At 40.8% G+C, this 13,756-nt stretch overlaps 1 protein-coding gene across 1 annotated transcript in view; it reads right to left on the minus strand.

Annotated features, from left to right (window-relative positions):
- LOC131240104 (gamma-secretase subunit APH1-like) overlaps nt 1–11,897 on the minus strand; it is a 39,540-nt gene extending 27,643 nt beyond the window's left edge. Inside the window, exons 1-4 of the mRNA XM_058238153.1 lie at nt 11,534–11,897; nt 10,659–10,814; nt 7,867–7,952; nt 5,334–5,459 (exon numbers count right to left, since the gene is read on the minus strand). Of these exons, the coding sequence (XP_058094136.1) occupies nt 5,334–5,459; nt 7,867–7,952; nt 10,659–10,814; nt 11,534–11,646 (481 nt within the window). The 5' untranslated portion in view covers nt 11,647–11,897. The remainder of the gene's footprint in view (nt 1–5,333; nt 5,460–7,866; nt 7,953–10,658; nt 10,815–11,533) is intronic.
- Nucleotides 11,898–13,756: the final 1,859 nt, after the last annotated feature.

Consider the following 13,756-nt stretch of genomic DNA (forward strand, 5'->3'; position numbering starts at 1 on the left):
TTTGTTTAAATTAATTAAAATACTTTGGAAAATCTAAAAATCCTGAAATTTTGTGGGAGTGTGGCCCACACATGAAAGTGTCACCCCACAAAATTTCAGACCCAACGAACAATTGAGCTGGCCGTGTTGTGGCCGGGAGTGGCCCACTAGGCAGGGACTCCTAGGCTGGGGCGTCCAGCCTTGGCTGGCTCTCCAGCCTGCCTTGTGGGCCCACCTAGATGTGTTGTATATCCTACCACTTGTGAGGATCTTAAAGGAAATAATTTACACCTTTAGTCCCTTAAATGTTGGGCTTAATAAATGCACTTTTGAGGCCCACCACAATTGGATTCAATTAGGTCAATGAATGCAGCTAGTTGTTGAACTTTTTTGGCCCAATTGGGTTGGAACTTTCTAGATAGGCCCATTGAACTCTTGGGCCATTTTTACCATACTATTGTGTTGGGCTAGTGGGCCGGATTACACATGTAGATGGGCCCTTGGTTGCCCACCAAATCAACTTTATACTTGGGCCAGGTTGTAGGCCCAATATTACTTGACTAAGAGCATGACATTTGCCTATGTGGTTTGAGCAATGGGTTGCCCACTAGGCCAACACAATATACGGGATTAGTGGCCTTTATGTTGAGCCCTAACCTTTCCCCTATGGGCCCATAGTGGTATATATGGGTTGGGTTATGTGTATTTCCCTTGGACCCATATTTTGGGTAGACTTTGGGCCACCTTTCTGAAGCCCAACATGAGTGTATGTGGTATGATTATGGCTACCCATTTCTTATTTCTAATGTTGCGTGGGCCTTGGGCCTTGATCCGTGATCAATTAGAGATGAGCTACCTCTTGAGGACCAATTGTGGTTGGATGTCCACATTGGTGGCCCTAAGGTAAGTCCATGGGCTTCTATGAGTGATTAAAGGCCCACTATAGACCCTTGCTAGGCCCGTTTCATCTATTTAGGCTCATATCATTGTTCTCCTTAGTCTCGTGGGCTACCCCAGGTAAATGGGCCCCCATTAGAGGTTGAATTTCTTATAAGGAATTGGTTAAGTACCTAGACCCTTCATAGTTAGGTAGAGAGTTCATCTTCACCTCATTGGCACCCCTAATCATCTTCATAGCCCACTCTCATACGCATCATATGCATGCGTGGTTGAGGTATGAATGGCTATGGTTGTGCCATTGTGTAGGACATGTTGATATCTCCCCGAGGGGTGGAGTTTTTCCCTCTGGAGCACGATGGATGCTTGGGATTAATGCATGGGTAATTGTGTGATTCATGCATCCAGCATTTGCATAGCATGTGGATATCCGCCCTTGTTTCATTAGGGCCTTGCCTCCACAGGGATATTCGTGGATGGCCGTATGTGTGGACACCGGAAATATTAGTTGAGCATACCGGGTGCATAGGATGCCCATGGGTGAATTCCCAAAACTTCCATGGTACCAAGGATCTGCTCCAACGCCGTGACCGGGTGGAATACATGAACGCACGAGGGCCTTATACCATTAGGTCGCGACTCCCACTATCGTGTAGTCGGTTGGATAAGGGTGTGCCCTTACCTGCCTGGAGTGAGGAGGCATTGCTAGGCTGAGTCTGACCAGCTCGTAAATGGGTCCGCTACCGTCAAGCCTTGCTGGTGATTGGCTGTCCACAGGCGGGTAGTGAGGTCTCTTACGCTCGTTTGACTATGCGGGGTCTGTAGAGCGGCAGTCATTCAGCAGTGTAATGAACCCCGGTGATTTCCTTATGATTGGAAATGTACTTGACTTATGGTTTGAATATGAGCACTGGCATTACTTGCATCGCATTAGCATTGGTTGTACAAGCCCCTTCATGCATTGCCTTGGTATGACGTCCAGTACTCATTGCATCATATTCATGGTAAGCCTGGATAAGGCTAGTGATATTCTCATTGATCATGCTTCTCTCCTTGTATCTCATACTACTCTTCTGTGCACCATTATCACACACCTACACCACCCTCTAAGCTTCTATAAGCTTATGCACGATTGATGCATGCAGGAGATTCTACGCAGGCGTCGTAGCAGCAAAGCATGGAGTAGAGCTAAGCATTTGAGGACTCCAATGTTGCCGACCTTTCTCTCTTTTCCTTTTTATCTCATGTATGTCCTTTTGGACCTTATGGATAATTATAAAAGTTCAAATTTATAGTGGATTTTGCGGTGTGCCTTTGTTATTCTCATATGTACTTGCTGAAATCTTGGGTATGCTCACATCAGAAATGATTATACTGTTATGAAAATCCTCCTTGTAGGATCCCAGGATCGGAACCTGCCTCAAGAGCCGAGAATGGGGTACTACGGAGGCTGTTGTGGCCAGAACCGGCCATCGGGTTTCTTGTGAGTCCGGTTACCGAGTCTGGGGCGTGACAACCTTTTAAAGTTTATTAAAGGAGAGTTGCCCCAGTTTCTTTATGGCTAAGTGATCATTATATGGAGCCCAATGAGTTCAATTCGAATTCCTAACCACATTGAAGACCCCATATGCATGATCGTACATCTTTGAAGACCCAACACTAGGAAGATGTGCGTGGGTTGTTTAGTTGAGAGTATTGGATCGATTGAATACATATATTGGATTGTTGGATTTCGCACGATAGGCCATCTTGACCATTGGATAATTTTGATCATTGGGTCGTCTTAATCATGGACTCATATTGGACACTAGTTTTAGTTATTTTGTTTAGTTAGTTTGATTATTTAAATTTATTTTATGATTTAATTGATATTTGGGGTATTTTGGACATTTTATAGTATTAAGGGTGTTTTTGTAAAAACACCCCAAATAGAGCATATAAGGCTTGGAAGTATGAAGCCTAAGGCATTATTGGCTATTGAATAAAATTATCTTCTTAATTTGGTTTAGAGTAAAATTACTCTTGTGATTGAAGTTTGGTGTGAAGCCATGGAGTTAATCCAATTATCTTCTTCCGTTTATTCTCTTTCTAGGTAATCTTATTTTGCTTTCTTATCCCCCCCCCTTAGCCCTTCTGAACCTAACCCAAACCATCATCCTAGCCGTCTGGACCACTCCCAAGCTGTCATCCCCACCCAACCGTACGAACAACCCATTTCGTACGCCCGTACGGACAACAAACAGCCCTAACCCCCCTTATTGCCTTTTCATTTCCCATCTTTAAACCCGAACTCCATAGATTCCCAAACCTCATTTAAAAATAAAAATAAAAATAAACCATAATTTGCAAAAACCCTATTTCCCAAAACCCCAATTACCAAATCCTAAATCCTAACTTACTAATAAAACCAAGTGATTTCCATTGAATTAAGACCTATCCCCATGCTAGATGGAAGTTCTACCTTCTATAGATCCGAATTAGTCAATATCCTCCAAAACCTACACTGTGGAATTGTAGGTAGTCTTGAACTAGAGCATCCTTTAATGCTTGAACTATTTAACCTTATGATAGATTAACTTCATTTTGTGTTTTGATTTCTCTAATTAATCTATTGATTAATTTTATTGCATCATTCTAGGTTAGACTATCAGTCCCGCATCAATATCCCCGCTAAATTTTCTAAATCTTCCTGAGAGATGTGCACCCCAAGCATCCCACTTTTGGCAATATTAACTTTGAGACCTGACACTGCTTCAAAACACAAAATCACCATCGTCAACCTATCAACCATATCATCATCCGCACTACAAAAAAGGGTAGTGTCATCGATCGGCCACTGACGGCAGTTCTTTCCAAAAAGATGGGCGAAGGGAAGGACAAGAAGGACCATAGACTCCTTAGAACACCCACTTAAAACTAGAGGTCACCTCCTAAAAAACGATATTGACCAAAAAAGAACCAATCTGACATTCTTCCTTGCACTGAAGAGCAAGATTCCACATTGAGAGAATACCACCCATTGAACCGATAAAGTCTTACACCTCCCATACCACTCCTTTATGACCCCAAATAGACTCCACACGCCTCCTATTGACCGACTAAAGCTTAGACTCCTAGAGAACAATGATACTGCCTTTAGATCTTTTACACATCTTTAACTTGATGCGCTTTTGGGGGCATCCTAGCCCATGAACATTCCAACTCAAAATCTTCATTGGGGAACAATCTTGACCCCTCTTCCCTTCCTATTGCTCCTAGGAATCCCCTCTAATTAACTGCATGGGCCAACCCTAGATTTACTAACTCCCTGCATCCCTTGGAGGACTTAGGGGAACAACCCTGAATACCGGTCGGAGAGCCCATTATGATTTTTTGGAAAAATAAAACTAAGCCTTTGGAGTTTTCCTAGGTTATAGCATGTAGAGCTTTCCTTTCGGCATGTGTTGAGGGTTGGGGGTGATTGATCACTAGTTTTGACTCGTGGGCTGTTGGTATTGGGAATCCTTCCTACGATCTTAGTTTATTGGTTGGTGTTTTTCTATAACATTTTCAATCCAAAATTGAAAGAAAATGTGACCCAGATCAGCCCGTTGCATACCCTATTGCATTAGTTACCCTTCCAGCCAGTAATGAATAGTGCATCACCCCCAACACTTTTAGAGATGTTCCAAATCATGTTTTCCCCAAAATGTGAATGTGCAGATGCAAAAATGTTGTCAGCATTGTGAAGTTTAGAACAGTCCCAAAGTGGAAAGCTTAATATGCAAGAAAATTTGACATAACATTGTAACTCTATCATTTTCTTAACAGCTGTAACTTGATAGCATGGAGTAGCAAGATGATAACAGAAACATTCCGACAATTCCAGGTAAGGTAATAGTATCATCTACCACCTAGTCTTGATTCCCAGACCAGGGAAAAAAGCAAATCATTGAATAGGTTAAGTGAATGGGTTAACATTGATTCATGACAGAGCATTGGAGAAGGTTATCTGTATATTTCACAAGAACCAATACTATTTGAGAAGAAATTTTATTTTAACCAGTCATTTCATTTTTTTAGGATCCTTTACCTTGTCTTTTTCTTTTTTCTTTTTTTAATGTGATGACAACAGGGTCTCCCCACCCCATTTTGAGGCAAGACTATTCACTGCAGATGCACGTGATCGCCCGCAACCACGTGCATCGGGTAATGCCAAGGAGAGGAATTGAATCTGTGTCGGTGGGGAGCACACCCATGATGCTTGCCGTTCATCCAAACCCCATCGGGTAATGCCGAGGAGGGGAATTGAACCTGCGTCATTTCATTTTTTAGGATCCTTGACCTTGTCAATGTATGAAAAGAGATGAATGGTTTCGAAAACCAGTAGCTTCCAAATATAGCGTTAAAGATAAGGTTAATTGTATCACTTAAAAGTAAATGTAGTCAAGAAGACGGGCAAGCGAGGGATGACTCACCAGAAACAAGAAAAAAGGGTATCTTTGAGCAGCGATCAACATAAAATGTTGCTGGACCAAATGCAGGAGTTAGGAGACTAAGGCAAAAGAAGACGGCATGAGCCACACCATGACCTAAACCGCCAGCTGCATAACACAAATAAGCATGCACAAAACAAAGTTATGAAAAATAAAATACAAAATGAATTAAGCAAGGCACATAAAATTTTACCGCATAATGTTGACATACAAGAACAACAAGAAATTATTCCAAAGCATCATAATCGAAATCCTGCAATATATGGTTCAACAGCTATGATTCGATCCAATTCCGATAGAAATTATTCACCTTTCAATTTGACTCCTATTTTACAGGAAGTTAACATGAATTTCACGATTCATTAAGACAAAGGAAAGTAGGCATTCATATTGCTGATGGTTATTAAAATGCACTAGCGTCCAAACTGGTTAGTTACTTGGTTTTTGATCCATGGAATGGGCTTTCCATATAAATGATATCTTAAATAGTGAGCACCGAAATCCTGCAATAGATGGTTCAACGGCTATGATTTGATCCAATTCCGATAGAAATTATTCACCTTTCAATTTGACTCCTACTTTACAGTAAGTTGACATGAATTTCACGATTCATTAAGACAAAGTAGGCATTCGTATTGCTGATGGTTATTAAAATGCGCTAGCATCCAAACTGGTTAGTTACTTGCTTTTTGATCCATGGAATGGGCTTTCCATATAAACGATATCTTAAATAGTGAGTAATCTTTAAGGGTTGAGCATTGTCATGTTACAATAGATGCTATCCCCATTGTGGATTCTCTTGCAAAGGGAGGAGTCTCTCAAAACAGTCTTGTAGAAAAAAGAGAGGGAAAAAGAAATGTAGCAAGTAACATACTATGACTGAGTTCTCCCCAATGTATCACCAGTCTGGATGCTATGCATTGTTAAACTAGATAGAAAATGTATACGTTAACTAAAATTCGATGTGTGCTGTTAGAAATGTTTGACTTGGTGATACCTTTTTTACCCTTTTCTCTAAATTTTCTACAGTTTTAAAGCAATTTTAATCGAATCATCATCTAATTCTTCAATTAGAATCAAACTTCAGGAGAGGCCTTTGAAGTTTCTTGAGCAGAAGTTCATCGAATCAAATAATCAAAGCTTAGGCAGCTAGTATTTTAAAAACAATAGAAAGATTTTCAGGTGTCAAAGATTTGCTTCCAATAACCACAAAAGGTGAAGAACTGATATGGAATTATAGATAAAGATGCAGATTTATTTTCAATGAATTTATATATATATATATATATATATAGAGAGAGAGAGAGAGAGAGAGAGAGAGAGAATTTTGCTCCATAAATAGCACCTATGAGAACTCATCCCACGTGGTGTGTGCACGACATTCAACCCGTCCATTCAATGAGCCACCTCATGAAACCCTCAGGCCCAAAAATCAGCCCAACCAAAAACTCAAGTGGCCCACAGCAAAGTGAACAGGGGCACCCACCCTTGATTTTCACCAGGGCCTACGTGAGTTGCAAAACAGCCTATTTTTACCTGACCCTTCATCAAAGCCAAATGAAGGGTCTGCATGGCCTGGATTGCATATACGCAAGACAGTGGGCCTCCTCAATAAGAAAGGAAAATTTCATTGACCTCAAAAGTATTTGAGCAATTGCGGTACTCTTCTGTACATTCGAGTACAAATGTCCTTGCTGCAGTTACAAAAGCAGTCCCTTTAAAATGGCACATTAATTGTCTGGAAGGGAACTTATCTTTTGAATGTTTTTGGAGTTTATGCGTATTGAACTTGACAATATTGAAGATTTTTCTTAGTTCATTGAGACACTTGTGGTAGAAAAAATCTCAAAACAGAAGGCATGGCCTGAACTTCATTTATTTTCCAATTTCCAGCACATGCCAACGATACTGACAAATACTTCCTATCAGTTAACGACTAAATGCACAGAAGGATTAGATAATAATTTGATTGAGTGGATAAGAAAATGATATCCAATTACGAAATCTATATATTCATCCGTAGAAAACAGAATTCATATAAAAAGCAAAACAACACTGAACTTTGGCATGCTTTAAGAACTGTTTGGGTATACCCCAAAATCACAACTGCATCTGCTTTTTGGTGGTCCACCGAGCAACTGGGACTGTGCACAAACAGGAACTGCATTTCACAGGCTCCCATTATCTGTCCCAAACTGATGGTCAAACCGTTTCAAGCCAGGGCAACTGGAAACTATCCGACAATATACCTGGGAACAAAAGCATCCTGTTCATCCAGATTCAGGTCACTCAAGTCTAATGTACTATTAAAAGTCATCAAGAAGCCATAGCTTCAAAAAGTGCATGCCAACCCACCAACACTAATACGACCCACCATGACTTCTAATGAAAATGCCAATGAGAGAAATCCATCATTGAGGCTTAATTTAGCCACAAAGTTTTAAGATCGTGGCCCCACTGAAGTTTATAACTTGATGAAAGGAGTCAAGACCGCATAGATGTCTTGGAAGCTTACCAAGAGCAATTTGCAACTTATCCGTCAAAAAGAGGCGTGGTTTAGAAACTCTATCAGCAAAAGCATCCAACATATCTTCCAACCTCCTAGCCAAAGTTCACAGAAGATGGCAGGGATTCAATATTTGAGCATACATCTTCTATTGAGATTGACAGAAGAAAGGACAGAGCAAGATATTCTATAAACTAAACAAGGAATGCTAATTGCACATGACCTTTCAAACACATTCTTGCATTCAACTTCCCATGGGAACACGTGGAAGATGTGTACAGATCAGTGCACTCATCAGGTAGGCCAACACCATAAATGGTGCACAGGAAGAAAATAGATCGGCTAGAAAATCCTAAGTGCTCTATTTGAGAAAAACATGACCTCGATCCCTTCTTGGGCCCCATTCCCATTGAGCACTTAGGATCATCAAATTGGCCGATTTTTGGGCCATGGTCATTTAGGGCATGGCCCAACAGACACGATCCAATTCTCGTACACTCTGCCACATGTCCCCATGGGAACTCGTGTGCAATTAGCATTCCACAATATAAACAACTTTGAGTTCTTATAACTTCCCAGAAAGTTTTCTATGAATTTTCCTCCAAGAAAAAAAAAAAAAAAGTGTTTTCTATGAATTTCCATGACTTTATTATCCACCAAAAGCATGGCAATATTGAGCATCAAACCTCAGCTTCCCAACTCTACAACATGCACATTGCTACTATTTATAACAAGAGGAGAAGACTGTCTCATAGAGCAAAAATCTTCACAGAATTAGTATTGTGAATTGCAAAAATGTGCATTATTTAACGACATCGAAAGGTTCTAAACTAAATATAAGGGCATTCAGCTAATTTGGAGGTAAATTCCTGCTCTCTACAAAACAGCATGCATGCCTATTTTCTAGATAGGGGAAACCTTTGATACTTTGGCAGAGCTTGATGGTTGATACACTTGCATGGAGAAATCGTACGCTCGGCCTATAAAAATAAACTTAAATAAAACCATTCAAATTGTTATCCACAATTTGATGGACTGTAAAATAAACAATTTTGATTGTATAAATACCCAGTTGATGGACATTTTTCTTTTTTTCTTTTTTCTTTTTTTTTTTTGAAACATGAATTTATTAAAGAAAGCGCCGAGATGGCACACGGCTACGATCAAAAAAGGAAAGCAACAAACCATGGAAGCAGAAAAACAAGAAGAGCTAAAAGGAGAAAACAACAATCCCTAAACCCATTTATACAAGATGCCCACTCCACGACTAAACCCATAGCCCAACGAAGAACCTTATCCATAGTATTACTAGTATTACAAAAGCATCACCCATTTCTTTCTGCCCATAGAACCCAGAGAATCACGACTCTGCAAGAAAACTTAGCCTCCACAAAGCCTTAGGCTGCTTCCAAAGATCCACCCCATTCCAAGCTGAGAAAATATCACCAACAAATTTTGACATAGACCAAAAGACATGAAAGCTCTAAAGGAAAGTAGACCATTCATATGCACAAACAGGCAATGAATGAAAAGATGATTCACCGACTCGGCATTTTCCATGCACATAAGACAGATATTCAAAACTATCATAGATTGTTTTTGCAGATTGTCCACTATTAGCATCCTCTACCTCCCAACTAGCCACCCAAAAGCCGCAACCTTCGAAGGAGACCCATACGTCCAAACATGACATGTTTGCCTTATGCCGCTTCCCTCACAAAAGTCGATCATATTATAAAATGACCAAACTGAGAAACGTCTTGATTTATCCCACTTCCAAACCAACTTATCCCGGTCCCCAATTACCAGATGACAAAGATGGATTTGGTTTAACAACAACACCAACTTGTCGACTTCTTCATCCATAAGAGATCTGCAGCACGGAGGGGACCAAACCACGCTATCTCCACAAAAAGAGCAGCAAGAGACCATAATATTCAGAATCAGAGACAGCCGAGCAATCCCCGAAAAATGAGTTCTAAAAGGGATTTCACCCAGCTACACATCTTCCCAAAATCGAATTCTCTCCCTACTTCCAAGAGAGAAGCCAATCCTGTTGAAGAACCTTGCTTTAATAGACATTCCCCCCTTCCATATTGTCAAGGCTCTATAAAGCAAAGAACTTTTAGTGCACCACCTACCCTCAATACATCCATCCTTAGAAGTGACAGATTCTCTCCAAAACACGCAGTTGGTGGACATTTAAGGAAAGTTCAGTGAAAATATACTATGGTCTGAATTGACGAGACATCTATCGACTAATCAGAGGTAAAGATTTCTCAGACAATATGATTTTTGGATTATGACCCATGCACAGCAGGTTTTCCAATTTGGACAGTTAAAATGAATAGCACGTGCCACGTGTACAAGTTATAAATGCATGGTGTCATACTCTACCAGAGTATAAATAAGCTCTTCCAATCCTCTCTCCCACATCTTGTAAATTGCTCTCTCTATCCACGTGCATTGCACGTGCAATCCCCAAGGGTATCTCTATACAAAACTAATTTGACTTTCTACAACAAGCCTCATCGATATGAAACAAGAAGGAAATCTCCTTCCTATGCCAACAAAAGGCATCTTCTGAGAACCATTATTCGTGTATTTGAAACCAACTTCAACTAAAAAGAAAATGGCCGAGCGGCTAAATCCCAACGCATTGCATAAACACAAATTGATTTGCAAAGATTGCTAATATTATGTGTATCCGAAGTACCAAAGCTGACACATATGCATGCAAGTTTAATAGTCATTACTGTGACAGGTGAGGAAAGTATCGAGAATTCAAGTGTCCAACGTACTTGTAAATCTTCCAGAAGAGGACCCTAAGCCCTTCTTGAAAACAGACGGATGTGATTATCAGGAGAGCATATGGCCACATTGCTGTTGATTTGATGGGAAGAAATCCCCGCCAAACGACCGAAAGGAGGATCAGGGTTACCAGCCATAACAACATGCTGCATCCATTATTAAGCATGAAATCACATCAGCGTAATAAAGATGATGACGATAGAAAACACCCTCAGCTATTCTCATTTATAACTATGCCAGCACATGGGACACACGTATGAGATCCAGACCATACATCAATTGGGCCCTGCCATGGATGATCATGCCCCAAATAGGGCCATTTGGATTATCCTCGCTAGTAGCTAGTGATTAGAGGACTTCTGAGGATTGCAAAAGGACAATTCCCAATAATAAAAAATCCAGCCAAAAGCCGCCGATCAATGCGTGAAAGTCCCTCAGTGGCTAAAATCCTTCAACAGCTGAGATTTGTTCAGTTATAGCCCATCTACAGTTAGGCCCAACAGATGAACGGTCCAGATCTTGTATATAAGTGCTGGGAAACTGAATTAAATATGTGTGTTTAGCATTTAGTCATTCCCAGATATAAAAGAGGGGGAAAAAGGAGGGGTAGGAGAAATGACATTTACACCCCATGTTTTTTTATGCATAAACCCCTTATTTCTACATTCGGTATTAGAGTACTAATCTACTACCAAAAGTAGAAAAATGGGGGTGTATATGTCAAAAAATAGGGATGCAGATAGGGTTTTCGAAAGGAAAAAAAAAAAGAATTCGATAGAACTCTGAATTCAATGAGTATGATTCTCTTCAGTATAATATGAAAGAGAGAAGAAAAAGGGCGGAAAGGAAAGGAAAGATGGGGTACCTGGAGAGAACGGTGAGGATTAAAAAGGGCTTTTTGGCAATTACGGTGATGAAGAGAGTGAGGGCGGGGCCCAGTGCAAGCAAGGCGTATCCTAGCCCTGCTGCTACCGTCATCGCTTCTGTTTCGTTCGGTGCGGATGGACTGAAAGCTGAGGGAGGGAGAAAGCAGCGCTGGTTGGGAGGTCGGGGTGGTTGCTAACTTGCGCTTGCGATATGAAATGGCTTAACCCGCGCCCATGCTAATCCTCGAGATTTTCGGTTTGTACAGGTGGCGACTGCCGTTCAGTAATCCAGACCATTGATGTGTTGGGGTTACAACACGAGTGACTCGGAGATTTACTTGATGGGAGAATCCTAAGCCTTGGATTGGTGGCATACAAATGTACGGTTATGATGAGAAATACAGCAAATTATCCACGTTCAACTCATAGAATCCCCAAAATTGGGGTTGCGGATTAAGAGTTACTCGGGTACCCTTACCGTTGGGGCCACCTTGATGATGTTTTGTATATCCACGCCGTCCATCCGTTTCTCCAGTTCATTTTAGAACATATTATAAAAATTAAGAAGATCCAAGTCTCAAGTGAACCACACCATAGGAAACCGTGGTGATTGAGTGCCTCACCTTTAAAAATTCGTAAGGGCCTGTCGTAAGCCTTTAATGATGTTTATTTGTTATCCAACTTGTTGATAATGTCAAGAAGACTTGGATGAATGGAAAACACAAAGATCTGCTTGATCCAAACCTTCTATAGCAAGGGGCTTTTTCAACGGTCAGCATTCAATCCCCACCATTTACACGGGTGTCCCTGGAGCTTTATATCTTCTTCATTTTTTAACGCAGATTGCATTAAATCCCCGCCTGTCTCCGGCTAGGAACGGGCAGGATCTCTAAGTGGCTACCTGATGCATAAGTTTTATACACACGGCCCATCTATTCTAGACAAAAAAAATTAGGAAAATCCAAAGCGACCGCATCACAGGAAGCAGCAGTGGTGTTGATGCTCACCATTGGAACTTTCCTACGGATCACGGTGATGTTTATTTACATCCAACCTATTTATAAAGTTACTAAGACTAAGATTAACGGAAAACACAAATATGGATCCAAAACTTTTATAGCCCCTAAAAAGTTTTCAACATTAAGAGTTTAATCATCATTGTGTGGTCCACTGTGTCTTGAATCTGCCTCAGTTTTGGACCTATATCCTGAAATGTCACAGATGTATGGATGGACGGTGTGGATAAAACTCTTACATTACGGTGAACACTCAAACCCCGTTCCCAGCCAGAGACAAGCGGGAGTAGAATACCATCCACGTTCCTCATTTTTGGGTCATTCCCTTGGAATGATCTGAAAAATTATATGAACAGCTTGATAAAACACTGACATCACGAGAGACTTGGTTTACGGGGCTTTGACATCGGCTAGTGATGGGTTCACCAGCCAGACTACCAGGATTTTTTTCTTTCTTTTTGCTAAAGATAAAACCAGGGGTTTACATCGTTGAACCGAGTCGAGCTTGCCTCAGCTCGACTTGGCTCAGCCGCTAGCTGACTTCAGCTTGAACTCAGCTCAGCTCGGTTTGTTTAGCAGCTCAAGCTAGTTTGAGCTGAGTTCGAGCCAAGATCAAGCTAAGTTCTCTATTATAATATTTTTACAAACATTGGGATTGCATCTTCAAAATCTTACTTTATTTGATATAATAGCAATAGTTTTAAAGATATTTTATCAAACACCTTCTAAGTGAGATAAAAATCAAGAAAAAAAAGTGTTAGTTTTATATACGTACCTTCTTTGCCACCATCTACACTTCTTTGCGTCATTTCATCAAACACTTAGTTACATTAATATTAAAGTAATTGAGTCACCAAACGGGTTCGATCCAAGTTTGATTCAAACTGGGTTCGATCTGAATTGAGTCAAGCTGGGCCAGCTTGAACTTATTTTCGAGCTTTAAAAATCAGCCCGACTCAGCTTGAACTCATCTTCGAACCGTGTTGAAACGAGTTTTTTCGAGCCAGGTGGAGCGAGCTAACTGAGCTAGTTCGGTTCGTGGACGCTTCTGTATAAAACTTACATACCAGGCTTTTTTCTCTTTCTTTTCTAAAGATAAAACTAATATGCCAGGCTTGTCCATTCCTCATCAGCATCTAGCCCACGCGCAGTACCCTTCGCTTGATTCATCAATCGGAACTGTCCATCTACGTGGGACATATCATG

Source organism: Magnolia sinica, chromosome 3, assembly GCF_029962835.1.
Source record: "Magnolia sinica isolate HGM2019 chromosome 3, MsV1, whole genome shotgun sequence".
NCBI lineage: Eukaryota > Viridiplantae > Streptophyta > Magnoliopsida > Magnoliales > Magnoliaceae > Magnolia > Magnolia sinica.